The 27,496-nt window shown below is 40.8% G+C and overlaps 1 protein-coding gene across 1 annotated transcript in view; it reads right to left on the reverse strand.

Moving 5' to 3' along the window:
* Positions 1-24,492, reverse strand: part of LOC137096594 (cytochrome P450 2H1-like) — a 27,331-nt gene extending 2,839 nt beyond the window's left edge. Inside the window, exons 1-9 of the mRNA XM_067466279.1 lie at positions 24,375-24,492; positions 23,221-23,370; positions 19,415-19,575; positions 16,913-17,089; positions 14,389-14,533; positions 13,079-13,260; positions 12,162-12,303; positions 9,635-9,756; positions 3,303-3,408 (exon numbers count right to left, since the gene is read on the reverse strand). Coding sequence (XP_067322380.1) covers positions 3,303-3,408; positions 9,635-9,756; positions 12,162-12,303; positions 13,079-13,260; positions 14,389-14,533; positions 16,913-17,089; positions 19,415-19,575; positions 23,221-23,370; positions 24,375-24,492 — 1,303 coding nt within the window. The remainder of the gene's footprint in view (positions 1-3,302; positions 3,409-9,634; positions 9,757-12,161; positions 12,304-13,078; positions 13,261-14,388; positions 14,534-16,912; positions 17,090-19,414; positions 19,576-23,220; positions 23,371-24,374) is intronic.
* Between the last annotated feature and the right edge of the window lie 3,004 nt (positions 24,493-27,496).

Raw genomic sequence — 27,496 nt, forward strand, 5'->3', positions numbered from 1 at the left:
GACCTTGACACTTGGGAGTTGTAGTTGGAGGGATTTATAGACTCTTCTACACTGCCAGAAATACAGCTTAATTGTATAACATTAGAAAACGTTGACCATTTCCACTACGTTGGTAGCCACCTCACCACAAAAGTCCATACTAACACTGAAATACAACACTGCCTGAATTCTGCGAGTGCAGCATTTTTCTAAATGAAGCAGAGAGTGTTTGAGGACCGGGACATCCATAGGGATACCAAGCTATTGTCCTCCCAACTCTGCTATACACCTGTGAGATGTGGACTGTCTACAGACGTCATATGCAACTCCTGGAACGATTCCATCAGCGTTGCCTCCAAAAAATCGCAATCTCTTGGGAAGACAAGCGGACAAACGTCAGTGTGCTGGAAGAAGCAAAGACCAGCAACATTGAAGCAATGGTCCTCCACCATCAACTCTGCTGGACTGGCCACGTTGTCTGGATGCCTGATCACCGTCTCCCAAAGCAGTTGTTCTACTCCGAACTCAAGAATGAAAAACAGAATGTTGGTGGGCAGGAAAAGAGATTTAAAGACGGGCTCAAAGCCAACCTTTAAAACTCTGGCATAGACACTGAGAATTGGGAAGCCCTGGCCCTTGAGCGCTCCAGCTACAGGTCAGCTGTGACCAGCATTGCTGTAGAATTTGAAGAGGCACGAATTGAGGGTGAAAGAGAGAGACATGCCAAGAGGAAGGCGCTTCAAGCCAACCACAACAGAGACTGCCTTCGAGCTGGAAACCAATGCCCTCACTGTGGGAGAACATGGAGGTCAAGAATGGGGCTCCACAGTCACCTACGGACCCACCGCCAGGACACCAATCTTGGAAGACAATCCTACTCAGACAACGAGGGATCGCCTACATAATTAAGTAAGCCATATAACGTCCAGATTATCTTCCTTGAGTTGGATTATATGGCAATTTAGATTCATATAATTCAGAGAAGATAACGTGGATTATATGGCAGTGTAGACGGGGCCTGCAAAAGCCTGTACTTGACAGAGGGAGGGAGAGTCCCCTCCCCTCGGAATCAGAGTAGACTTTCTCCAAAAACTCTGTCCTATAATCCTAAATGAAGTATGGAACATTAAAAGCAAGGAGAGTGCAATTCTCCAAGCTTTCTAGCCCATACCTTTGTGGGGCATGTCAAGCACATATAGCAGCAGTGCCAGATTCAGGACAAGTGAAGCTCCTTGCTAGTTGTTATGAGGCCCCTGACTTGGACCCTGAAGCAGGTCAGCCTGGTAGGTCTACACTGCCTACTTTATGGCACACTCTCATAGACTATCAACTCTATCATTATGTTTGGAATTGATTCTATATTTTAAACATTTTAAACACCAATGCCTTTGACTGGAAAGGATTTTGGCAGAACAGGGTCTTCTTGAGTTTGCTAATATAAATTCCTTTTGCTGTAGTAGTCATCCTAAATGTGCCTTGTTCTTTGCTTGGGATGGGGTTGTAATGTCATTTTTTATTGACTTTTTATCTTTAAATGAGACATGGCAGGCAGATGTATCAACATGATTACCAAAGATCTTACATGGAAGAGAGTGAGCATATAACGGAATTACGGGCACACTCAGGGACTTTCAACTCAGTCAGGGGGTAAAAACACCTAATCCCACCTGCTGACACCAATATAACAAAAAGGATTTTGGCAGAACAGGGTCTTCTTGAGTTTGCTAATATAAATTCCTTTTGCTGTAGTAGTCATCCTAAATGTGCCTTGTTCTTTGCTTGGGATGGGGTTGTAATGTCATTTTTTATTGACTTTTTATCTTTAAATGAGACATGGCAGGCAGATGTATCAACATGATTACCAAAGATCTTACATGGAAGAGAGTGAGCATATAACGGAATTACGGGCACACTCAGGGACTTTCAACTCAGTCAGGGGGTAAAAACACCTAATCCCACCTGCTGACACCAATATAACAAAAAGGATTTTGGCAGAACAGGGTCTTCTTGAGTTTGCTAATATAAATTCCTTTTGCTGTAGTAGTCATCCTAAATGTGCCTTGTTCTTTGCTTGGGATGGGGTTGTAATGTCATTTTTTATTGACTTTTTATCTTTAAATGAGACATGGCAGGCAGATGTATCAACATGATTACCAAAGATCTTACATGGAAGAGAGTGAGCATATAACGGAATTACGGGCACACTCAGGGACTTTCAACTCAGTCAGGGGGTAAAAACACCTAATCCCACCTGCTGACACCAATATAACAAAAATTACGGAATAGAGATCTTTCTCAGATCCCGTCGCTGTCACCAATTTGAAAGTTTAAGAGACACCGCTGGCACCTATGTAATAAGAATATGCCCACACACGGTCACTATAAAGACTTAAGAGGATCCTGAACTAATATTTCACTAACAGATCCCCTCAGACACACACACACCCACACACATTCCTTCAGCTGTTAAACATCTCACAGCTGACCACCACTTTGAAAGATCAGGGTACAGGGTTTTACTTATTTATGTTCTGGCTGAACACTAACACAATCCTGTCACAAAGCACTTCGTTGTGTGTTGTGGAAACGTGAATGTGTAATGGTAGGGTTGCTGCCACTACTCAAAATTTAATTTGAGAAATTAACTTGATGTTATACTTGAGGTAAATCTTCTTATACACCAGTTCCTTCTTTTGGCTCCCTTCAAGTGACTGAATTGTAAAGATGTTGAAGATTACTGGAACTTAGCTTATATAATGAATCAATGCTGAGGCAGTTTAAACAGTGAACTAGAGAATAAGTTTATTCAGATCTTTGAAACATACAACTGACTTCTATGAGGTACACAAGCATATTTTGATACTGAAGCACAATCTTCTTAAGAAATGGTTTCTTTAAACTGAGTTTCCTTTCTTTAACATGAGCTATTTCCTTCACTCTACTCCATACCTTGTAGCAGTGAGTCTCTTTGACAAGCCTCTCTTGGCTGTCCCCCAGAGTATCTATGTTTCCCTAGATTACTCTGTCCCTAAGAGAATAAAACAACTTGTGTCCTAACTCAACACAAGCATACAGGTCTCCACTTTGACTCTCCTAGTCAAACTCTGTAGAAGCACCTGCCTTAAACTATTCTCTAACAGGCAAACTCTTAGCTCACTAAGAAAGTCTACCCTCTTCTCCCTGTCAGAAATCCTTCTTGTTCTCTCTGCTAAACCCTTCTCTCTTCTTGTCAGCAACCCTTCTCCCTTCTCTGTCAATCTGACAGCCTTTTTTCTCCCTGGCCTAAAACTCCTCCCAGCCTGCCTTAGCCAATCCAGAGTTACCTCCAGCTCCACCCCTCTGTTCTGCTTCTCCTAATATGTCTGCCACACTGTATTTCCTCACTAACATGGAGGCCGGCTTACTGACTTCACAGGCTTCAGTTGCAGCCTAAGAGGTAGTGTACAGAATGTGCGAACCAATTGTACAGGTGTGGATGATTATGGAGGGAATTAATCTCAGGCCTCAATTGTGTATAAGAATATATTATAAAGGAGGCCAATTATTATTTGTAAATTAAGGTAACTGCCGCCAACGTGAGGTATTTGAGGTACCACCGATGAGATCTGGCTTTACAGATGCAGATTAATTGAGATGAGACGGTCTTCAACAAAAGATAACAAGTTTCTTGTGTACAAAGCGTATGGTTGCAGGCTGTTAAATAACTTATAGAACTTTGAATATCACTTGGTTTGTAATACAGTCCACCCTTCCAAATAACACCGCTCGTGGCTAACTTTTACTGAGGTGAAGCTCCTTAGTGAACAATGTTTCCTACTATGAATAGCCTTCCAATTTGATCTTTCCTTGATCAAATCTCTGATCTCTAGTCCTTCCTTGGCTAGGGATCTTAACACGATTCCTTTAGTCTTCCTTGACTAAAGAAACTGGCCAGGTTTTTCTCTTCAGCCCTTCTAGACTGAAAAACCTCCAGCTGCTCACACACACCTCCCTCCCAGGCTTTTCAAGCCTCCACACTCTCTGCCCCTTTTCCAAAGACGCACATAACTTTTCCTGCTTGGCTCCGCCCACTTCTCACTCTCCTGAGCTAGCCTGCCTGGTCTCCTTGGCAACGCTTACTGTGGATTCAAACCAGATAACTCTAGTTTTAGCTACTGTTACAAACACAAATATATACCCTAACAGTTAAACACATACATAGTAACAATGACTTCTGCACAGTAGGAATCATTACAGAGCACAATATCGCGCTCATTGAGTTGCATAGCAGTTGTGCTATTAACCCAGAAAAGTGCAACGTTGCACATTGAGGCGGTTATGCTCAATTAGAATCACAGAATGAAAGTTGGAAGAGACCTCGTGGGCCATCCAGTCCAACCTCCTGCTAAGAAGCAGAAAAATCATATTCAAAGCACCCCTGACAGATGGCCATCCAGCTCCTGTTTAAAAGCCTCCAAAGAAGGAGCCTCCACCACACTCCGAGGCGGACATTTTCACTGCTGAATGGCTCTCACAGTCAGGAAGTTCTTCCTCATATTCAGGTGGATTATCCTTTCTTGTAGTTTGAAGCCATATTGAATAATATCGTTCAGTGATTAATGTAACCACACATGAAACTCTTGCTTCAGCCCACGAATGAATATATGTCCTGCATGAATATCAGTTTGGCTCAGTAGTGAAAAACTTTAGGCTTGCAGATATCACCAACAATACCTTAGACACTTACGGAATTTTCCAGCGTAGGTAGTTGAGGATTTTGCAGTATTGTTTTTTCAAACTTCACATAGTTCTTCACAAATTCTTGCAAGGTCTTGCCAATAAAAATTGAGATATAAAAGAAATGGAAGATAATGAACTTATCAGCCTGGGAATTTCTCCCTTGTCTCATGCACAGACACCAGTGTCTAATGACAAGAGGCAGCAATATAAGTGTACTGTATGTTCTGATGACAAACAGTGTAAGAGTATTGTTCCCCAACTGTTACTATACATAGCTTTTGGACAAGGGGAATACTGCCATTTTCAACCTCGGTGACCCCATTTGAGTTGATTTGGGAAGGATAATACATTTGCAGACTCTGGCATTTTAGGAGGGTTGTAGTTTGATTCAGGTATGAATTAGTTTTTTGTCTGGGTGAAAACACACCATGAATTATTTTTAAATGGGGGCTTGGTGGCTTTGAGGTGGTACCATAGGGCCCTCTGCACTGCATGTGGTTTCTGGGATACCATTTTCTCACCTGTTTTGCAGTACTGTATACTAGGCCTGTTTGATCAAGAAAAAATTTGTTTCTAAATTCGATTCGTAATTGGGGTGTTTTTTTGTTTCGATATTTAAAATATTTACAAAACTTTCCAAAAAAAATGTTTTGTTATTTATGAAATTTCGTAAATATTTACAAAACATTTTAGAAACAAATTTTTTCTTGATCAAACAGGCCTAGTAAGTGTGAATGTTGCAGTAATGGTCACCTTGATTAGCATTGAATGGCTTTCTCCCACCCTGGACATTCCATAGATAATATTAGATGATATAACTCTCCATTTGCCTAGTTTCCAACAGACCTCTGAGGATGCCTGCCATAGATGTGGGCAAAATGTCAGGAGAGAATGCTTCTGGTCATACATACAGCCCTGAAAACTCACACAAGCGGCCTCCGCGCGCCATCCGGCTCCTGGCTTCTGCGCCCCCCTCCTCCTCCTCCTCCTCCCAGCTGTGTTGCAGGAAGTGCTAGGAGGAGGAGGAGGAGGAGGAGGAGGGGGGCGCAGAAGCCGGAGCCGATTGGATGGCGCGCGCGCGCGCTCACAAGCGGCCTCCGCGCGCCATCCGGCTCCCGGCTTCTGCGCCCCCCTCCTCCTCCTCCTCCTCCCAGCTGTGTTGCAGGAAGTGCTAGGAGGAGGAGGAGGAGGAGGAGGAGGGGGGCGCAGAAGCCGGGAGCCGGATGGCGCGCGGAGGCCGCTTGTGAGCGCAGCGCGCGCCATCCAATCGGCTCCGGCTTCTGCGCCCCCCTCCTCCTCCTCCTCCTCCTCCTCCTAGCACTTCCTGTAACACAGCTGGGAGGAGGAGGAGGAGGAGGGGGGCGCAGGAGCCGGAGCCGATTGGATGGCGCGCGCGCCATCCAATCGGCTCCGGCTTCTGCCACGGTGCACTGCTGGGGTGCTTGGGAGCGCCGGATTGGCTCCCAGGCACCAGCAGCAGCACACAGTCAACACAGCAGCCTCCATCCCATTAACGACACGAGCTGAAGCTCGTAAAATATATGGGGCTGCTGTTTCGATATTTTTAAACCCTTCCGGGTTTGAAAATGTGTTTTGAAATCGCTTCGAAAATGGTAAAAATAACGATTTAATTACGAAATAACGAATTAACGAACTAAAACCGACAGCCCTACTGTATACTGCTCTGAACATGTTCAACATTAAAACATCCCCAGAATAGCCCTGATGGAGGAGGGTAAAGGTATATTTAACCCAGTCTTCTTTTTGCAACTGTGACTAAAAAGGAACCCCAAGCAAGTCCATAAAGAGGACTCTGGTAATAACATCTCCCTTTCCCCAGAAATGGATATTCAAATCTATGGTGTTTGTAGCTAAAGCAGTGGTTCTCAACCTGTGGGTTACCAGGTATTTAGGTGCCTCTGCAACGTAGAAGTAATGTAGTTTGTCCCCACTTTAGCTGCCATAGCTTCATGTTATGGAATTCCAGGAGTTGTGGTTTTACAGGGTCCTTAGTTTTAGAATCATAGAATCATAGAGTTGGAAAAGATCTCATGGGCCATCCTGTCCAACACCCTGCCAAGAAGCAGGAAAATTACATTTAAAGCACCCCAAACAGATGGCCATCCAGCCTCTGTTTAAAAGCCTCCAAAGAAGGAGCCTCCACCACATTCCAGGGCAGAGAGTTCCACTGTTGAACAGCTCTCACAGTCAGGAAGTTCTTCCTAATGTTCAGATGGAATCTCCTTTCGTGTAGTTTGAAGCCATTGTTCCATTGCATCCTAGTCTTCAGGGCAGTAGAAAACAAGCTTGCTCCCTTCTCCCTCTCCCTCTATGACTTTCTCTCACATACTTATACATGGCTATCATGTCCCCTCTCAGTCTTCTCTTCTTCAGGCTAAACATGCCTAGGTCTTGAAGCCACTCCTCATAGGGCTTGTTCTCCAGACCCTTGGTCATTTTAGTTGCCCTCCTCTGGACACATTCCAGCTTGTCAATATATCTCTTCAATTGTGGTGCCCAGAATTGAACGCAGTATTCCAGGTGTGGTCTAACCAGAGCAGAATAGAGGGGTAGCATGACTTCCCTAGATCTAGACACTAGGCTCCTCTTGATGCAGGCCAAAATCCCATTGGCTTTTTTTGCTGCCACAACACATTGTTGGCTCATGTTTAACTTGTTGTTCACGAGGACTCCAAGATCTTTTTTCACACGTACTGCTCTCTAGCCACGCGTCCCCCATTCTGTATCTTTGCATTTCATTTTTTCTGCCAAAGTGGAGTATCTTGCATTTTTCCCTGTTGAACTTCATTTTGTTAGTTTTGGACAATCATCTCTCTAATCTGTTAAGATCATTTTGAATTCTGCTCCTGTCTTAAGGTGTATTGGCTCTCCCTCCCAATTTGGTGTGGTCTGCAAACTTGATGATCATGCCTTCTAATCCTTCATCTAAGTCATTGATAAAGATGTTGAACAGAACCAGGCCCAGGATGGAACCTTGCGGCACTCCGTTTGTCTTCCCTGGGTGCATCTACACCAGTGGTTCTCAACCTGTGGTTTCCCATGTGTTTTGGCCTACATCTCCCAGAAATCCCAGCCAATTTACTAGTTGTTTGGTTTTCTGGGAGTTGAAGCTAAAACATCTGGGAACCCAAAGGTTGAGAACCACTGAGCTAGAGACAATAACACTTGATAGCCTTATCACTCTCCATAATCTTATTGAATCCTATCCTATCCTATTTGTTGTCGATCCACTTATTTGGGCTTCACACAATTCTACCATTTCCCAAAATATGTGATCCTATACGCAAATCTAACATTTTTCAAAATATACAATTTTTCTTGAATATCATTTTCTTGAATATCTTTCTTCTTGTATGTAATATTAGAATTGCTCACAAAGGTTATGAAGAGTTTCCTCTCCAAACACCTGGGGAGCTGCAGAATTTTGAAAAGTTCTTATAGGAAAAGTGAACTTAATATGAATGAATGAAACAAATTGGGGGGGGGGGCTTGTGGCACAGCACGTTAAACCGCTGAGCTGCTGAACTTGCTGACCAAAAGGTTGGCGGTTTGAATCTGGGGAGTGAGTAACTCAATAGGTAGTGCTTCTCCGGGACTTTAATGGCACTCCATGCAGTCTTGCTGGCCACATAACCTTGGAGGCGTCTATGGAAAATGTCGGCTCTTCAACTTAGAAATGGAGCTGAGCACCAGCCCCCAGAATCGGACATGACTAGACTTATTGTCAAGGGGAAACCTTTACCTAAAACAAATTCGACAAAATGACTGTGCTGACTGAGCAGAAATATTTTAGAATGAGTGGAACTTGTTCATTATCTTTTCACAACAATGATGAAGGCAATTTGTCAACTGTCAGGTTAATAAATTTTTAGAGTGCTGACAAAAGAAATATGATTATATAATATCATTTAATGGGAGTAGACTACCAAGGGATAATAGCTTACAAAAAGAGAATGGTAAATTTGTAGAGCTTTTTGATTGTGTGTGTGTGTATTTTGGAAGGCTGAGTGAAGGAAGATATACACTTTTGAACTGTGGTGTTAGAGAAAAATTGTGAGAGTGCCTTGGACCACAAGAAGATCCAACCAGTCCATACTTCAGGAAAGAAAGCCCGACTGCTCACTGGAGGGAAGGATATTAGAGGCAAAGATGAAGTACTTTGGCCACATCATGAGAAGACAGGAAAGCTTAGAGAAGAAAATGATGTTAGGGAAAATCGAAGGAAAAAGGAAGAGGGGCCGACCAAGGGAAAGGTGTATGGATGGTATCCTTGAAGTGACTGGCTTGACTTTGAAGGAGCTGGGGGTGGTGATAGCTGACAGAGAACTCTGTGTAGGCTAGTTTCAGCTGAGCAATTGATACAAAGGCAGTAGAACAGAATGAGACAAAATCTCTTTATGATTGTGATAAACTTATGAGTCAAGTTTGCTTCAGGCCCTGTGAGTGGGGAAGAAGTTTTGGAACATTAAATGAAGAGTAAATTTCCTTTAAAATCACGGGATTAAATTGTAAGCCGTTGGAATTACAGTAGACTCTCAGTTAACCAAAACAAAACCAATCAGAGTTCTCAAGCAACCAGCAAAAATACTTTAAATGACTGTTAATATGCATCTATAATTCAGGAAAGCTCTACTACATTAAAGTAGGTTTATCTTTTGTCTTAATTTCTCCTAATTTCAACTACTGAATTTCAAAATTAATATCAAAGCATTACAGAGTTTATGGTATGGTGTAGATATAATATTGGTCAGACCTGTTTCCAAAAATAACTGTCAACATTTATTCTGCATCTCAATCCCTATGAGTGCTAGTTGGTTAACTCAGAGTCTATTGCATTTTGTATACTTTATGATGAACTTTCACGAGGAACAGCACAAATTTTGTGAGGTTTGGATGACAGAAACGTTCCTGGTACAGTTTCTTCACTGAGCTCTTTGACTCCTGGAGGCAGCTGGAAATGGAATGCCTTCAACAGGCTGGTCAAGAAGAGGAAGTACTGCATCTTCCCCATGTGTTCTCCCAAACACGCCCGAGCCCCTGCAAAGGGAATAAAGGCAGAAAATGAATATGTATCACATTCAGTAAACAGAGAACAATCTGATAATTGGGCTATGAATGTGTAAGCCATGGTCTACTTCCCCATCTCAAAGGAACCCATCAGATTCAAATTAGAAGAGAAGCAATTTTGCCTAAACATTAGGAAGAACACATTAAATGTAAACAGTAGGCCTGGGTAACAACGGAAAAATTTGTTTCTAAAATCGATTTGTTTTTTGGGGGTTTTTGCGTTTCGATATTTAAAAGAATTCCGAAATTTTTCTTTTAAAAAGTTCGATATTTACGAAATTTCGTAAATGTTAAAAAAATTACGAAACATTAACAAAACAAATACGAAACAATAACGAATCGATTCGTTAATGGCGGACGCGACCGCGCAATACGCTAAAAAACCTCCAAATGGGACAGGGGGAACTTCTGAAGCTTCCCTCTCCCTCTGTTGTTGACTGTTGGTGTGGTATTATAATTTTGTTTCACTAATTAAACAAAAAACAACTATAAAACTTGCCCCAGACATGCGGAAATAATAACGAAACGACCTCAAACCGATAAAGAAACGAATACATAACGAATCCGAAGCATTTACGAAACGAATTTAAAAATTCGTTTCATTTTTAAGTTGCTCCAGAATGGTTCGTTATCGCTTCGTTATAAAAAAAATAACGAATTTTTAACGAATTACGAATTAACGAAACGAAACCGTCCAGCCCTAGTAAACAGCAATGTTTATTACTACTGCCAAACAGAAAGGGAATAGTGAGAAACAGAGAGGAAGGAGTAAACGATGCAGAAGCAAGCCTACAACTATTTCATTGGTAAACACTTTCCGTAAAAATATTTATTATTTATTTATTTATTTATTTATTTATTTCTCACATTTCTATCCCACCCTTCACAACCCCGAAGGGGGACTCAGGACAGCTTACAATGGGCCCCATTCCGAAGCCATTACATAACAAATTACAAAATTAAAACCACAATTAGACATAAAAGCATAATTAACAATACATAAGCCATCATTAAAACAGTAAAACAGTCTCATCAGCCATATCGTCATTCCAGTCACATTCCCTTTAAAGTGCTGCTTGCATCTATTGTCCAAAATAGAATATAAAGTTGTGAAAGATCAAACCAGAGAACTAACAGTGGAAGATTGACTTGATTATAAAGCTATTGTCTTCCCAACCCTAGGAATTGTGGGAGTTGAAGTCCAAAACACCTGGAGGGCTGAAGTTTGCCCATGCCTAGGCTAACCCCTCATTCTGTTTACTGGGAAGTTACTCTACTCAGTAGGGGCATCGCTGTTTTGATTTGGCAAATATTCGGTCCATTGACTACAATAGAAACTTCGAAGGCTAAATCGTCAGTCATTTTAAAACCCATCTGCAAGACACCTACATCAATTTTAGCCTCCATTTACAACTGGAGGCCTTCCAAGTTTCAAAACTATTCACCAATCTACTGATCTTTTACAATTCTTTTAAGTTTTTACCATAACATTTTTAAAATAAGACAAACTGCAAGAGAGTGTTGGGAATCAGCCTGTGTTTGTGTTTCAGGATCCTGATGTGGGAAATAATGAGGGAAATGATGGTGCCAAGGCTGAGGTGCAAGATGGAGATGGTTTGATCAATGCTTTTCAGGCAGATAATGATAGAGAGGCCCCAGTTCAATGGGCAGTTTCTCATGAGAATATTCCTGCTGGGCCTAGCAATGATGGTTCACTCCCTCTCTCTGTGAGCTCTCGCGATTTGGGTTTAGAAAACAATCTGACACCTGGGAATTTTAATGAGCAGCCAGATAGGGAGCTGAAGAATAGGCGGTTGGAGATTAGCCAGGATCGACAGCAAACTCAGTGTTTATGTCGCTCCGAAAGGCTTCGTCTGATAAGGGGGAAATGTGGAGGGAAGCGAAACCAATTCCTGAGTTTTGGGATATAAGGTTTGCCTCAAGGGGAAACCTGTTAGATCAGGAATCATTTAGATCAAGCACTCCAAGTGGCCAGCTACTGGTCAAAGGACATTTAATCAACTACCAAACTCGCAAATTTTGTATTTTGTCTGTTTGTTTGCTTTGATCTGTTAGAAATGTAATACTATTGACTGGTTGCCCTGACACAACAAATCAATAAAGGCATCATTTGGAAACCAAGTTCATGAGCCATGGAAATCCTGTTCAAGAAGTCTTGTTCCTGTGGAGTTTTTTAGCCTTTTGGATTGTCTTTGCAATCGGGTACCCTTAATGCATTTTGGTCAGCGGTTTTCTCTTCCCCATTCTGTTTTTGGAGGTTATACAAAATGGACCACCAAATATTACAAATCATTTTCGTTCAAAGTGATTCAGGCCCAAGCCTCTTTCCTATGATGCTGAGAGAGTATGTTTACCTGCTCCAAATATCAGGAACTCCTTTCTAGTAACGAAATTTCCATCTTTGTCCAAAAAATGATTAGGATTGAATTCTTCAGGAGTCTCCCAGTGCTGAGGATCATGAAGAACACCATATATATCGGGTATAATAAGGGTCTCCTGAAAGATAGAAACAAGGGAAAACAAATATTTAATTGGAATGGGCTATTTAATAGCTTATCATAGCCCAACCATGTATTTTGCAGTTGCTGAGGCTTGCACAATGTAAATTTACACTCACCTAATTATACGATGGTTGTGTTACTTAACTCTTCCAACATATGCCTTATTGCCAATGTTCCTGCTGTGCAGTGTACAATGGGAATAGACAATTGATATTTTTGCTATCCTAATGAATCAATATGTGGACAAATAGTTGTAGACCATCCAAAAAGATCCAAAATATGGCAGAATTTTTTCTTGGTTAGTCTTAACTCAAATAGAACCATTTAACCATTTGTTGGATGATGATCTAACACATTGATAGAACAAAGGCCTCTTCTGCACTGCCATATAATCCAGATAATCAAAGCAGACAATCCATATTATCTCCTTTGATCTGGATTATGTCAGTCTACACTGCCATATAATCCAGTTCAAAGCATCTGGATTTTATATGACAGTATAAAAGGGGCCCCAAGGAGTTAAAGATTTATTTAGAGCATTTATGCCTTTGCCCTCTTCTGAGACAGAGCAGTGTTTCCTGTCCAAGCTCACCAGTGAGTTTCCATGGCCAAATGGGGATTGAAACTTTACTCTCAGGCATCATACTCCAACACTCACATACTACACCATGCTTGCTCTGTCCTGTCTGGATATACATCTCCCTAAATGCCAACTTGTGAACCTCCTTGTTTTTGGGATACAGAAGTGCAGTCCAAACTGTAATCTGTACCTTTGGGATGAAAAAGCTCCCTATATTCACGTCTTTAGTAGTTAGCCTTGCTATTAGTAACACGACATATCTGTAACGCATGATCTCATGAAACACAGCGTTAGTATAAGGCAGCTGCTTATGGTCTTCATAGCAGATGGAAGAGGAACCCAAAACATCATCTATCTCCTTGATGATTTTATCTGAGGAAATAGACAGAAAAGGATGAAAGCTGAATTTTGAATATTACAGATTATTTGAGAAAATGAACAAATTGATAAAGATGTATTATACCCAATTGAAATGTCTAATGAAATGTCACAGATCACATTCAATTGATTACATTTTTGTTCTGCTTTTCTTCCAAAATACCATTGAAATCTTAAACTGGTTCCCCTCAATCCAAGCATAACATTTCTATCCTATTTTAAATAGACATTTAAGACTTTGGCTGCCATATAATCCAGTTCCTGAACCCAGATAGTCTGTTTTGAACTGAATTATATAAATCTACATGGCCATACAATCCAGTGTAAAGCAGATAATGTGGATTCAGAAACTGGATTACAAGGCAGTGTAGATGGGGCCTAAATCAAGGGGTGCTAAGTAGTGTTATATGTGTTTGAATGTGTGCGCGGACGTTAATGTGGATGGATGATTGTAATGTGGGATTTTTTCCTGGTCACTGACCGCAATGAAAGATATGGAATAATTTGTTATAAGTTATTTTTAATGACTATATAATTATACAGGTGTTTTCCATTTTAGAAGTAGTAGTAGTAGTAGTAGTAGTAGTAGTAATAATAATAATAATAATAATAATAAATTGTATTTTGTTCTATCTCCCTGAGGGTACTCATGGTGGATTTCAGCATATACAGACACAAAGGCTAACATTCAATGTTTAGAAACAACAACACACAGATACACAGATAAAGGTAAAGGCTTCCTCTTCATCTCCGACTTTGGGACATGTGTTCATCTCCATTTCTAAGCCAAAGAGCCTGCATTGTCTGTAGACATCTCTTAGATCATGTGGCCAACATGACTGCATGGAGCGCCATTTATCTTCCTGCCAAGGTGGTACCTATTGATCTACTCACATTTGCATGTTTTCGAACTGCTAGGTTTACAGAAGCTGGGACTAACAGTGCGAACTCACCTCGTCCCACGGATTTGAACTGCCACCCTTCCAGTCAGCAAGTTCAGCAGCTCAGCAATTTCACCTGTTGTGCCACTGGTCATATGTTCAATCTCATTAGTGGGAGGCATTATTAGAGGAGAAGATGGATCTAATTTCCCCTGTTTCTGAGCACAAAGACCTTTTTTACCTTGGATATCTGGACGATTTGTCAAAAGGAGGATTGCCCATTGCATAAACAATTCAGATAAATGTGTTCCAGCAATGAAGAGGTCAATAATACAATGAACCAGGCTATCTTCATCAAATGTCGAGGTAGGATCATTCTTCTGTTCCTGAAAATGTGAATGGTGAAGCATATTTTATGACTGATAACAAAGCTACTTCACAATGTTGTCTTTAATCTGCATGTATATATGAGCCTTAAGGGCCTCATTCAATAAGAAGGGGGGGGGGGGCTTGGGTGAATCATCTTTCAAGTGTGACATTCAGAGGCCTTCTGTTTACATAGTAAATTGAGAACTTAACAATAGTTCCCATCCCACCTTAAAATACCCAGTTTTAGTTATATCTATGCACAGAGAGAGCAATGGAGTTGATATTTCCCCAACTTCACAAGTCTAATGTTTCTATTTATTGTAAAGACGAAATCCATTGGAAGCAGCACAGACTGATGGGCATCATGGTACTCCAGCATTAAAATGAATACAAATGATAAGAAGACACCACCACCACCACCCCACCACCCCACCCACGTGGGATGAGGTCGCATTTGATGAGGTCATATGAGCAGAGGCGGCCCTAGGTAATTTTCAACGGTAAGCAAACAGTATTTTGGCGCCCCCACCCCCAACCAATCACTGATATATATTTTCTGTTTGTTGTGGGAGTTCTGTGTGCAATATTTGGTTCAATTCCATCATTGGTGGAGTTCAGAATGCTATTTGATTCTAGGTGAACTATACATCCCAGTAACTACAACTCGCATATGTCAAGGTCTATTTTCCCCCAAGAGTGCCTTCGAGCGTCCCTGTGCAAAATAAACTATACTGCAAATGCTTACTTTGCGTAATGGGTTGAGCCGCCCCTGCATACGAGCTGAAGATTAATCCCAACAAGACAGAGGTCTTCCTGGTTGATCGTAAACTAGACTGGGGTATAGGGTGGTAACCTGTGCTGGATGGGGTTGCACTCCCCCTGAAGTGACAGGTCCGCAGTTTGGGTGTCTTCCTGGACTCATCACTTACGTTTGAGGCTCAGGCATCGGTGGTGGCCGGGAGGGCCTTTGCACAATTAAGACTCGTGCGCCAACTGCAACCGTACCTTGGGAAGGTGGATCTGGCCAAAGTGGTCCACGCCTTAGTCACCTCTAGACTGGGGCTGCCCTTGAAAATGGCCCGGAAATTTCAGATGATCCAACGGGCGGCAGCCACGTTATTAACTGGGGCTCCTTACATTCCTGTTCAAGGAGCTCCACTTGCTGCCATTCATCTACCGGACCCAATTCAAGGTGCAGGTTCTTACCTACAAAGCCCTGAATGGTTTGGGACCTGCCTACCTGTGTGACCGCATCTCCTTATACGAACCCACACGATCCCTTCGATCATCCGCAGAGGCCCTGCTCTCGATCTCACCAGGATCGTAGGCGCGATTGGTGGTGGCCCCTCGACTCTGGAACTCACTCCCTAGAGACATCAGACAGGCCCCAACTCTGGCAGTCTTCAGGAGGAGCTTGAAGACGTGGCTGTTCCAGTGTGCCTTCCCTGAATAATGATCCCATAGCACTTTGTCCTCCAAAGTACTTTAGGTCTGCTCGTATGCCCTTCTACAAACACCACTATCACCTTCTCATCCAAGCCCCAGCATTATTTCCAATTTTGACTCTACATTTGGCCTTCCCACTGTTTTTAATTATGTGTTGTCTTATTGATAATGTTGTATATTTTTATTGCTTATGTTTTATTTTAATTGTTTGTTTTGTTGTTATTGCTTGTATTGTTGTCTTTGTGCTCGGCCTCATGTAAGCCACACCGAGTCCCTTGGGGAGATGGTAGTGGGGTACAAATAAAGTGTTATTATTTTTATTATTATTAGTTGTTTGTAAGATGGATGTTTGTAACTCTGGGGCTGCCTGTACTTGGATACAAATCTGATAGGGCTGGGCGGTTTCGTTTCGTAAATTCGTAATTCATTAAAAATTCGTTATTTTTTTTATAACGAAGCGATAACGAACCATTCTGGAGCAACTTAAAAAACGAAACGAATTTTTAAATTCATTTCGTAATTGTTTCGGATTCGTTATGTATTCGTTTCGTTATCGTTTTGAAGTCGTTTCGTTATTATTTCCGCATGTCTGGGGCAAGTTTTATAGTTGTTGTTTGTTTAATTAGTGAAAAAAAATATAATATCACACCAACAGTCAACAACAGAGGGAGAGGGAAGCTTCAGAAGTTCCCCCTGTCCCATTTGGAGGTTTTTTAGCGTATTGCGCGGTCGCGTCCGCCATTTACGAATCGATTCGTTATTGTTTCGAAATTGTTTCGTTATTGTTTCATAATTTTTTTTACATTTACGAAATTTCGTAAATATCGAACTTTTAAAAAGAAAAATTTCGGAATTCTTTTAAAAATCGAAACGCAAACCCCCCCCAAAAACTAATCGATTTTAGAAACAATTTTTTCCGTTGTTACCCAGGCCTAAAATCTGATACTTACTTTCTCTATATGAAGAAGGTAGTAATCAATGAAATCCTGTGGCTCACGAGACGACAGTTCCTCCTTATGTTTAAGTATTTCTTTTTTCGCTATTGAAGCCATAACCTTTGTGCTCTCTAGTACCTTCATGTGAGGCCCTGGAAGACGCTTCATGATCCATGGGGACAATTCAAACAACTACAATGGAGAAAAGCAAAGGCCTATTATTAATATGGAGGAGGCAACACAGTCCATCAGTCAAAACAGGTTTGACACATGTAAGTTGCTTTGGACTTTTCTACACTGACCACTTTGATTGGTTTCAAATTGGATTGGCAGAAACTAGTTTTATTGTGCAGATGACTGGATTGCCATTTTCTCAACAGGGTTGAGACCAGGATGCTGATGACATTAACCATGGAAGGTGGGCTCAAACCAATTCTAGAATCCACAGTATTCACATATTCACAGTTTGACAGCCATGGAGAATATATTATTTTTGCAATTTCCTGCTTAGGGAATGTGCAACATAAACAGAAGTGACAGTTAGCAGTGGAGGTTTGCAACAACCTATTGTAGGGGCTCAGTTGGCCAACTGATGCCTAGCCATGCTTTGTTGTCTCCAATATACATCAGTGCATTCGGTGTTCACATCACAGAGTTGGTTTCATTGCGTGATGTGCCTTATATTGTGGCAGCACTGCAATGCATTCAGGGGTTTATTCCAGACATTTCCCCAATTTAATTTAAGACAGTTTAAACTCCTTAAAATCACTGCAGCGTGCTTTTGCAATTTGCATAGTTCAGTCACCACAGTTTAAAGCTAGCTGGTTGGTTTAGATGAGCCCTTTGCCATCACTACATTTCTTGGAGGAAATGTTCCCTTTCTGCTTAATTTTCTTGCTCTTGCTACATAACTCATAGTAAATTCTCAATTAATTAGAAGGGATGCTCCTAATTAATTCTGTGTGCACCCACTTTCTTAATTACTTTTCAAATGTTCCAGTTTTCCCCTCCCACTACTACTTTGTCCTCAGTTTACTACAGTTACTACAACACAGTCTGAGCTCTGCGAGTGCAGTATTTTTCTGAATGAAGCAGAGAGCATTTGAGGATCTGGACATTCATAGGGATACTAAGGTGCTTGTTTATATGAGGTAAAGCTATTGTCCTCCCAACCCTGTTATACGCCTGCAAAACGTGGACCATCTACAGTAGTCACACTCAACTTCTGGAATAATTCCATCAGCATTGCCTCCAAGAAATCCTGAAAATCTCTTGGGAAGACAGGCAAACAAATGTCAGCATACTGGAAGAAGCAAAGACCACCACCATTGAAGCCATGATCCTCCACTATCATCTTCGCTGGACAAGCCATGTTGTCCGAATGCCTGATGACCGTCTCCTAAAGCAGTTACTATACTCTCAGCTCAAGTTGGAAAACAAAATGTTGGTGGACAGAAAAATTGATTTAAAGATGGGTCAAAGCCAATCTTAAAAACTGTGGCATAGACACTGAGAACTTAGAAGTCCAGACTCTTGAGTGTCTAACTGGAGGTCAGCTATTATTGACAATGCTGTGGAATTTAAAGAGGCATGAATGGAGGGAGAAACGGAGAAATGTGTCAAGAGGAAGGCACGCCAAGCCAATCCTGACTGGGACTGCCCTCCACCTGGACACTGATGTCCTCACTGTGGAAGAGCATGCAGGTCAAGAATAGATCTCTACAGTCACCTACAGACCCACCGCCAAGACACAACACTTGGAAGGCCATCATACTCAGACACAAGGAATCACCAATGATGATGATGACGACGACGATAACTACAGATATGGTTAACTGAATTCAGAGTGCTGAGACACTGAAGTAATATTTATTTATTTATTTATTTATTATTCAATCTTTTATGCCACCACTCCCCTGGGGCTCGGAGCGGCTTACGAGAACAGGCTAAAATCTAACACAATTTTAAAACAATTTAAAACAATTTAAAAACAGCAACATCAAAGATCAAAGGTCTGTCGAAACAAATGTCTTACATGCCCTATGGAAAGCTGATAAGTCTCGCAAGGCACGGACTTCAGGTGGCAGAGTATTCCAGAGTGATGGTGCCACTGTGTAGAAACACTGTGTATATATGGGAAACATGGGGAGGGACCAAGGGGAACCCATCTCTGCATGCACAAGGCAAGAGCAAGTTGAGATACAAGTAGCGAAATCCAGCCAAGAGGACCCTTCTAACTGATTCACAAAGCAGGCTCAAACTTGGGTCTGGGATGCTGGGTCAAGCATTCATCCACTTAGAAAGATGTCACTTCTCAATAGGATTTCTGCCTCCCCCCCCCCCCCACACACACACACATCATGTAACTCAGCAGAAAGTATTCATCTTTACACAGGATTTGTTCTGGTCTCCCTTGACCAAATTCAACACCATTGCAAGGGTTTAATGATTGTTGTTAAGGACTTGGAATCTTTTGAAGATCCATTTCATTGAATGTAATTACCAAGTTTTACTTACAATATGACCAAAGGATCCTCCAAATTTGGAGATAAATTCAATGGCATCAACCAGTTCCTTAAAGTTTTCATCTTCAAGAGGGAACCGGTGTCCAAAAAGCATGTTGCATGTCACATTAGAGATTGAATTGATGATAGGCAATGCAGGATCAAATGGCTGCCCTGTAAATGAAGTTCCATTAATATCAGTTCAACTTCATAATACTCAGATTTGGATTTCCTTTTGGAGAAAGAGAACTTATGTTTGTGACATCAACAAAGATATGACAAACACTACACCAATGGCAAGTACAGACCACACAAGGATTTATGCAATCTGAGAGACATACCAACATAATATCTGGGTCAGGCTTTAGCACAGCTGGCAAATCACCAGCAATGGTAAGATCTGCTTGAGCTGTAAGTAGAGAAATTAGGTACTGCTAAAACAAGCAAGGGGAGGTATTTTACACAAAGCAAACAATGCACAAATATCTATAGTAACATAGAAACAAGAATGTATGTATGTGTATTTTATAAGACTCTCAAGAAAGTAATATAAATCAGGATTATACGTTCTCTAATGGAGTAAATTGTCTAGACTTTATAGCATTTAACAGTAATGTTATCAGCACATTATAAGTAAATGTAGATTATCTTGTCAACATAGAGAAATGAACAGTAGACTAAAGATAATAAAGTCCATCCTTTCCTGGAGTCAGATTTCAGTGAAGGAATTCAACAGTCTCTGTCTTTATCCTCAAAAGAATTCTTCTTTTGGCTACAAGGTCTCCCGGTATGTTCTCCTTGTTTCAAAAAATTATCTTCTTCAGGATGTAGTCTGTTATCACATTATACTTAATGCACTAAATAAAGGAGTAAAAATAACATACACAATAGATGCATGAAACTCCCAAAATCACATTTCAAGTGAAACATTCTATAATAACAGTAAAGAAACACGCTACTCTACTTACACTCTCTTCAGTAGTACAGGCTCTGTTCTGGTAGGAGTTCTATAACAAGCAATGAGTCATACCTAGGCTACCTCTTAAGTAGAACTACATTTCACAAGAAACAAGTGTATTCAATTTTATCATTTAGTCCTTGTGGAACCAGTGTTTGTAATTTAAAGATCCAAAAAGATTCTCTTTGCAGAAGGAGTTTTTTTACATCTCCATTAGGTCTGGGTAATATTTTTTCTAAAGCGCAAAATTTAAAGCTATGGTGTGTATGAGCTTTTTCATTGAAATGTACATATAGTGAAGAGTCAGTGGACCCATTCCTTATGCGTGAACGATGTTCATTTATCCTGGTTTTAAGGGGTCTAGTGGTCATTCCAACATATAATAGCTTGCAGGAGCATTCTAATAGGTAAATTACATTATCAGTGGAACATGTTGTTAAATGTTGCAAGGTAATCTTAATGTTAAGTGTTGGATGAGAGTATATTTTAATCTTGAGTGATTGTTGACAACAGTTACAGTGTCCACAGCTAGTGTGACCCCTAGTGGTAAGTTTGTGGGATGTAGTAGGAGAATTATATTCAGAATGGATCATAAGGTCCCTTAAATTTCTGGATCTTTTGTGTGCAATTATAGGTTTGTCTTTGCATCCAGGAATGTCCTGTAGTAAATGCCAATGTTTTGAAATAATCTTAGTGATTTTAGATGAATATTGTGTCAGTGTCAAAGGCCATATTATGCGGTTATTATGTTTTCTAGGGCGTTCCCGTAGTAACTCCCCTCTGTTGATGGAGTTAGCCTTACTCATGGCTGTGTTGAGTATCTTATTAGGATATCCTCTCTCTCTGAGTTGTTTTTTCAGGATACCTGCTGTAGATTCAAAATCCTTTTGTGTGCTAGAATTACGTTTCAGTCTTAAAAACTGAGAAAATGGTAAATTAGATTTAAGAGAAAAGTGATGAAAGCTGGAAAAATGTAAAATAGAATTCTTATCTGTAGGTTTGCTATAATTTTTAACTAATAGTTTCTGGCCATTTTTGAAAACCATGATGTCCAAAAAGTTAATATTAGTAGGGCTACAGTGATGTGTAAATTTCATGTGTTTATGTAGTGTATTCATCCAGCTGTAAAATAGGTCCGCTACTGGCTGTGATCTCACTACTATAAATATAGCATCTAGATATCTTCCAAAATAAAGGATATCTGAAGAAAATGGATTCTTAGTAGTATTGAAAATGAATTTACTTTCTAAGTCTGCGACGAATAAGTTGGCTATAGCGGGTGCGAGTGGGCTGCCCATAGCGATTCCGAATGTCTGTAAATAAAACTGTTTGTCAAAATTAAAATAGTTGTATTCTAGCACAATATCTAATAGATCCATGAGGAAGTGAGTGGGAGGAACTGGAGATTTGCGTGTGTCTAGTATATCTTTAACCACTGTTCTGGCCTCGTCTAGAGGTATGTTTGTATATAGGGCTTCAATGTCTAAGGTCATGAGTATGGCTTGCTCAGGTATAGTAAGAGCTTCTATTATATTGATAAAATGTTTGGTGTCTTTGATAAATGATGAGTTCAATGGTACAAAGGGTTGCAAGAAATGGTCAATGAACTGAGCTAAAGGTTCCAAAATAGATGCTGTACCTGAGACGATAGGTCTATCTGGTGGAGGGAAAGTACTTTTATGAATCTTAGGAAGAACATAAAACACTGGTGTTCTAGGGTATGGATTCTGAAGGAACTCATATGTCTGTAATGAAATATATCCCAATGAGGGTAATTAGAAAGATTTACCACTAGGGAGGGTAAACTTACTACTCTAGCTGAGGACATAAATAAAGTAGAACTTAACCAGTCTCATTTACAAGAAATTGATAAGAGATGTAAAGACCTGTACTCACAAATTAAGGAATTTAAAATTAAAAAGTTTAATAGAGACAGAGCTGATTATGACAATAATAAGGTCTACAATTGGAAAACCCATTCTACATCCTTTGGCACAGTGAAATGGAGGGTTGGCTTTGAAACTGATTCCCTCGACCCTTATTCCACCACTGAAGAAGACCCAGGGAAATCTACTGATAGTTCTACTACTTCCACTAGTCCAATACTGCCACGACGATCATATAGAATCAAATCAAAACCACCCACTCACCATTTTCAGAGGGGTCCATACAGAAAAGCTCCTCCCTAGTGGTAAATCTTTCTAATTACCCTCTCTCACCACAAGAGGAAGATCTAATTAATAAGGGACTAAGTTTTGTTCCCACTCCCAGATATAGTCCTTTCCACACCAGGGTTGAATTATTTAAGTTGTTTAGAACTATCAGATTAAAAAACTTTTTTGGCAATAAGATAGATCCTAAGCCTGAAACCTTGTTCAAACCCAGAAACAAATTCTACCCTAACACGGATAATATGATGATAAAATCATTTGAAAAAGTTGTGGAACGAGACATTAGCAGACTTACTAAATCTAGGTCCAAAATCTTCCCAAACATGTCTATCACTTTCTTGAGAGTCTTATAAAATACACATACATACATTCTTGTTTCGAGGTATTTTACACACCATAAAGAAAAAAGATTAGAAAATTCCCGGCAACCAAAAAGGAAGGAGGAAGTCCTGATGGCTCTTTGTCATAGCGGATGGAGTGACAGCACCCCCTATGGCTGCATTCAAACACAATCCCCAAAGGAACAAAAAAGCTGGATGTTGACACAACATACCTCCTTTCTGTTCTGTATATCCAAAACGGCACTGAATATTTGCCGTGTATGTGTACTATGATCTACTCTGAGTCCCCTTGGGGAGATAGGGCAGAATATAAATAAAGTGTTATCATTATTATTATAGTATTACATACCCTTTTCACGTGCAAAAATCTCTACAAGCTTCTGGGCCTCCACTTCTATTTGGCTCTCCATGATTTTTTTCCCTGTCCCCAATTTCCTCATGGTAACCACTGCAAACCGCCTCTGTTGCTTCCAGAAGTCTCCATTTGAAAACGTAATACCTATGGGCATCCAAAATCAATATGCAATTATTACTCACAAAATTCAAGCCAAATAAAATAAGTAAGCTTATTATGCACTGTGTCAATGCATCCAGATATTGCTCATGATTTCAAAACCTATGACATATCGATTGAGCCTCCTTTATCAAGAATTCTGCGATCTCAAAATTTTCAGAAGTCGAAACTTTTAGCCTTATCATAATCACAACCTTGAAGGCAAAAGTCTGTGGTTAGAGGAAGAAAGTTCCCCACCAACGCTTATCTCTCTCCAGTATTGCAACACAATTAGTGAATTCAAAAGATGTGAAGTGATTCCATTTTTAAAATGAATTCTGCCCCCAGATTGTTGCGATGACATTTAGCAGCTCTGCTAAAGGAGAGGTACTACATGTAGCATTTGCAAGTTGAATATGAGAGGCCCTGAGGATTGCACCATATGTCTCCTACTCATTCCCATTCCCAGTGAGAAAAAATGTGGACCAAGGGTTTAGTGTTTATGTTAATCTTTGGAAAATCATTGTTTTAAACGATGTATCAATGCTACTTGGCACTAGAGGGATTGTCTAAGGTGTTTAAAGATTCCACTAAAAGAAGAGCAAGGCATCCACAAGGAACCAAGCTGTGTTGAAGAGCAGTGAAGTGGCAGGAGAAGTGGCTCCAGCGAAGAAGGCGAGTGACGGTAAGGGAGAAGCTCTGAGTGTGTGGTGGAAGCTCCTTCTATGGAGGCTTTTAAAGAGAGGCTAGGTGGCCATCTGTCAGAAATGCTTTGATTGTGCTTTTCCTGAATGGCAGGTGGTTGGACTGGATGGCCTGTGTGGTCTCTTCCAACCCTATGGTTCTATGACTCAAAGAGAGAAGGATTCTGGCATTCACATAGCCTATACCTGTGTTCCCAGTGCATTGTGTAGGACTATTTTCCAAGTCTTTTCTTTTCGGTTAGTGGAGCAATGCCACCCCAAAAAGCACAGGGGCTACCTAACAGTGCAAGGCCCAAGGAAACTTACCTTTTTCTATTTCTATAAATTTCATATATGGACTGGTTCCCCGTCCCATGAATTCTTCTGAGTGATCGATCAATCCTTCCTTCAGTGTTTCGAATCCAGACAGTAGTACTATTGGCATATCTCCCAACCAGAAAGTGTAAACATTTCCATACTGTTTTGCCAGCTGCCATTTGGATTACAGCAAGGAGGAGAAATGTTATGAACTATTTCAGTCAATAACTTTCTGAATATGTATATGCTTTCTATTACAAACACATATTGCATTGGCTGTGCTGCACCCTGCTTGGCACAGATATAAAATAAACCCACAAGTTATAATGCTAGTGCAAGCTTTCTCTGCTTTTAAAAAGTGGAGACACTTAGATGAGCAGTGATGGCATAACCCACCATTAATGAACATATTTTAATTTCTGTATTACTGTTTTAAGAAGCAGATGACCTCACAACCTCTGAGGATGCTTGCCATAGATGCAGGTGAAACATCAGGAGAGAATGCCTCTAGAACATGGCCATATAGCCCGAAAAAACCTACAACGATCCAGCAGATGAAACAGTTTCTATTTGTAGAATTGGGAAGAAGGAAGATATCTCCCAAGTCATGAAAATTGCTCTGAAGGTTTGGAGGACAATCCATAGCAGATCTGTGGGCAAGAACAGGGTGCACCTACACTGTGGAAGTAATGCATTTTGACACCACTTTAATTACCTTGGGCCCATGCTATGCACCAACAGCTGCTTATGTGGAAGAAATGGATGCATCAAGTCTAATTGAATGCACAGAAACATTCCCATTCAACACTGCATTCTGTTCATTGCATATTCACTATTTGTATCACTAGGGCAGTGTTTCCCAACCTGGGGGTCATCACCCCTGGGGGGGTCGCGTGGGGGTGTCAGAGGGGTCACAAAAGGAAATCATATTTTCTGTTGATCATGGGAGTTCTGTGTGTGAAGTTTGGCCCAATTCTATCATTGGTGGAGTCTAGAATGCTCTTGGATTGTAGGTGAACTATAAATCCCAGCAACTACATCCCCAAATGTCAAGGTGTATTTTCCCCAAACTCCATCAGTGTTCACATTTGGACATATTGAGTATCCGTGCCAGGTTTGATTCAGATCCATCATTGTTTGAGTCCACAGTGCTCTCTGGATGTAGGTGAATTGCACCTTCAAAACTCAAGGTCTATGTCCACCAAACCCTTCCAGTATTTTCTGTTGGTCATATGAGTTCTGTGTGCCAAATTTGGTTCAATTCCATCATTTTAGGAGTTCAGAACGCTCTTTGATTGTAGGTGAACTATAAATCCCAGCAACTACAACTCCCAAATGGCAAAACCAACCCCCCCCCCCCAACTCCATCAGTATTCAAATTTGGGCATATTGGGTATTTGTGCCAAGTTTAGTCCAGTGAATGAAAATACATCCTGCATATCAGATATTAACATTACAATTCATAACAGTAGCAAAATTACAGTTGTGAAGTAGTAACGAAAATAACGTTATGGTTTGGGGTAACCATAATATGAGGAACTGTATTAAGGAGTCACAGCATTAGGAAGGTTGAGAACAACTGCACAAGGGGATCCTGGGGCATAAAGCAGAGCTGGGAAATGAACTGCACCTGCAACATGCAAAAGCATTACTATCTAGGAGATTCTAGAGATGTATGGCATAGTATTTAGAAGTAGGAAAAAAGAGATAAACTAATACTATCACCATGCTACAACCAAACATACTAGTAACAATTTTCCATATCAAACTTTTTTCTAGCCCACAGTTAATGCAGGAAAAAACATAGTTATCTTCATAACCCTGTGATTCCAATCCATAAGTTATTTTTGCATATTTAGAAAGAAGTACCTTGTTAATTGTTCTTTCATTCCATCCAATCCCAAACCTTATTCGCCATAGGCCTCCAATGAGGGGAAGAGAAAGAGGCCCAGGAGGGTAATGTTGGTGTGACCACCATCTTTTCATCAAGTATAGAAGCAGAAGAATCGCCAGCAGAGCACTCAAAGTCCCCTGGATCGCCACCATTCTGCTCCCTCTTCTTCCACTCTCAATATTTCCAACCAACTATGGGAGAGAAGGGTTGGATATTCTGTCCTCACCCTCTCCCCTCTTATCTCTCCTACAAAAATCATTATTAAAATATGCATATGTATGTATGTGGGTCTCCAGGTATTGAAAAAATTAACAGGCAATTCATATTATGATGTTCTAACCTGGTCACCTTGACATTTTGCCCTCGTGGCAACAATCCAAAGTAATACAATTCAGTTTGCAACATCTTTAATTGTGATATGTTGTGTGTTGCTCAAACAAATTAGAAGAAAGGGGGCAGACTGGGCCACTATTACTGCTTCTAGATGGCCACCAGGATTCATAGGGCTCCTGGCCATTGAGTTCCTTAGTGTTTTAGCATTCTAGTTGGTTACTGTTTGTGGAGTTTTAGGTCAAGGATTTAGTAGCTGGTTTTAATTTTGACTGAGTTTATTCTTAGGTTAATTTATAGTTCTATATGTGTGTGTATTTTTATATACACACTAGCTTGGGTACCTGGCGTTGCCCGGGTTATTAGAAGAAGACTTTTTTTTTCATTTTGCAAAATGCATAAGGTTGTGGGTGTACTACAACTCCCATCATGCCTGGTTAACCCCCTGAAACTCTTATCAATACGTAAAGTTTATCATGTTGGTCAAATTTGCTCTAGATGCATCATCGGTGGGGTTCAGTATGCTCTCCAGCTGCAGGATGAATTACAACTCCCACTATGAAGGGTCATTGGCATTAAATCCATCCAATGCTTTCAGTTGGTCATGGGGGTTCTGTGTGCCGAGTCAGGTCCAGGTCTATCATTGGTTGGGTTTGGAGTGCTCTTTGATTGCAGATGAACTCAATGGGTTTAAACCCTTGTGCCAGCTGAACTGCTGACCTGAAGGAACGGTGGTTCAAATCCACGAGATGGAGTGAGCTCCCATCTGTCAGCCCCAGCTTCCCATGAGGGGAAATGAGAGAAGCATCCCATATGATGGTAACACATTCGAGCATATCCTGGACAATGCGTTGAAGATGGTCGATTCTCTCACACCAGAAGTGACTTGAAGTTTCTCAGGTTGCTT

This window comes from Anolis sagrei, chromosome 3 (assembly GCF_037176765.1).
Source record: "Anolis sagrei isolate rAnoSag1 chromosome 3, rAnoSag1.mat, whole genome shotgun sequence".
Classification (NCBI taxonomy): Eukaryota; Metazoa; Chordata; class Lepidosauria; order Squamata; family Dactyloidae; genus Anolis; species Anolis sagrei.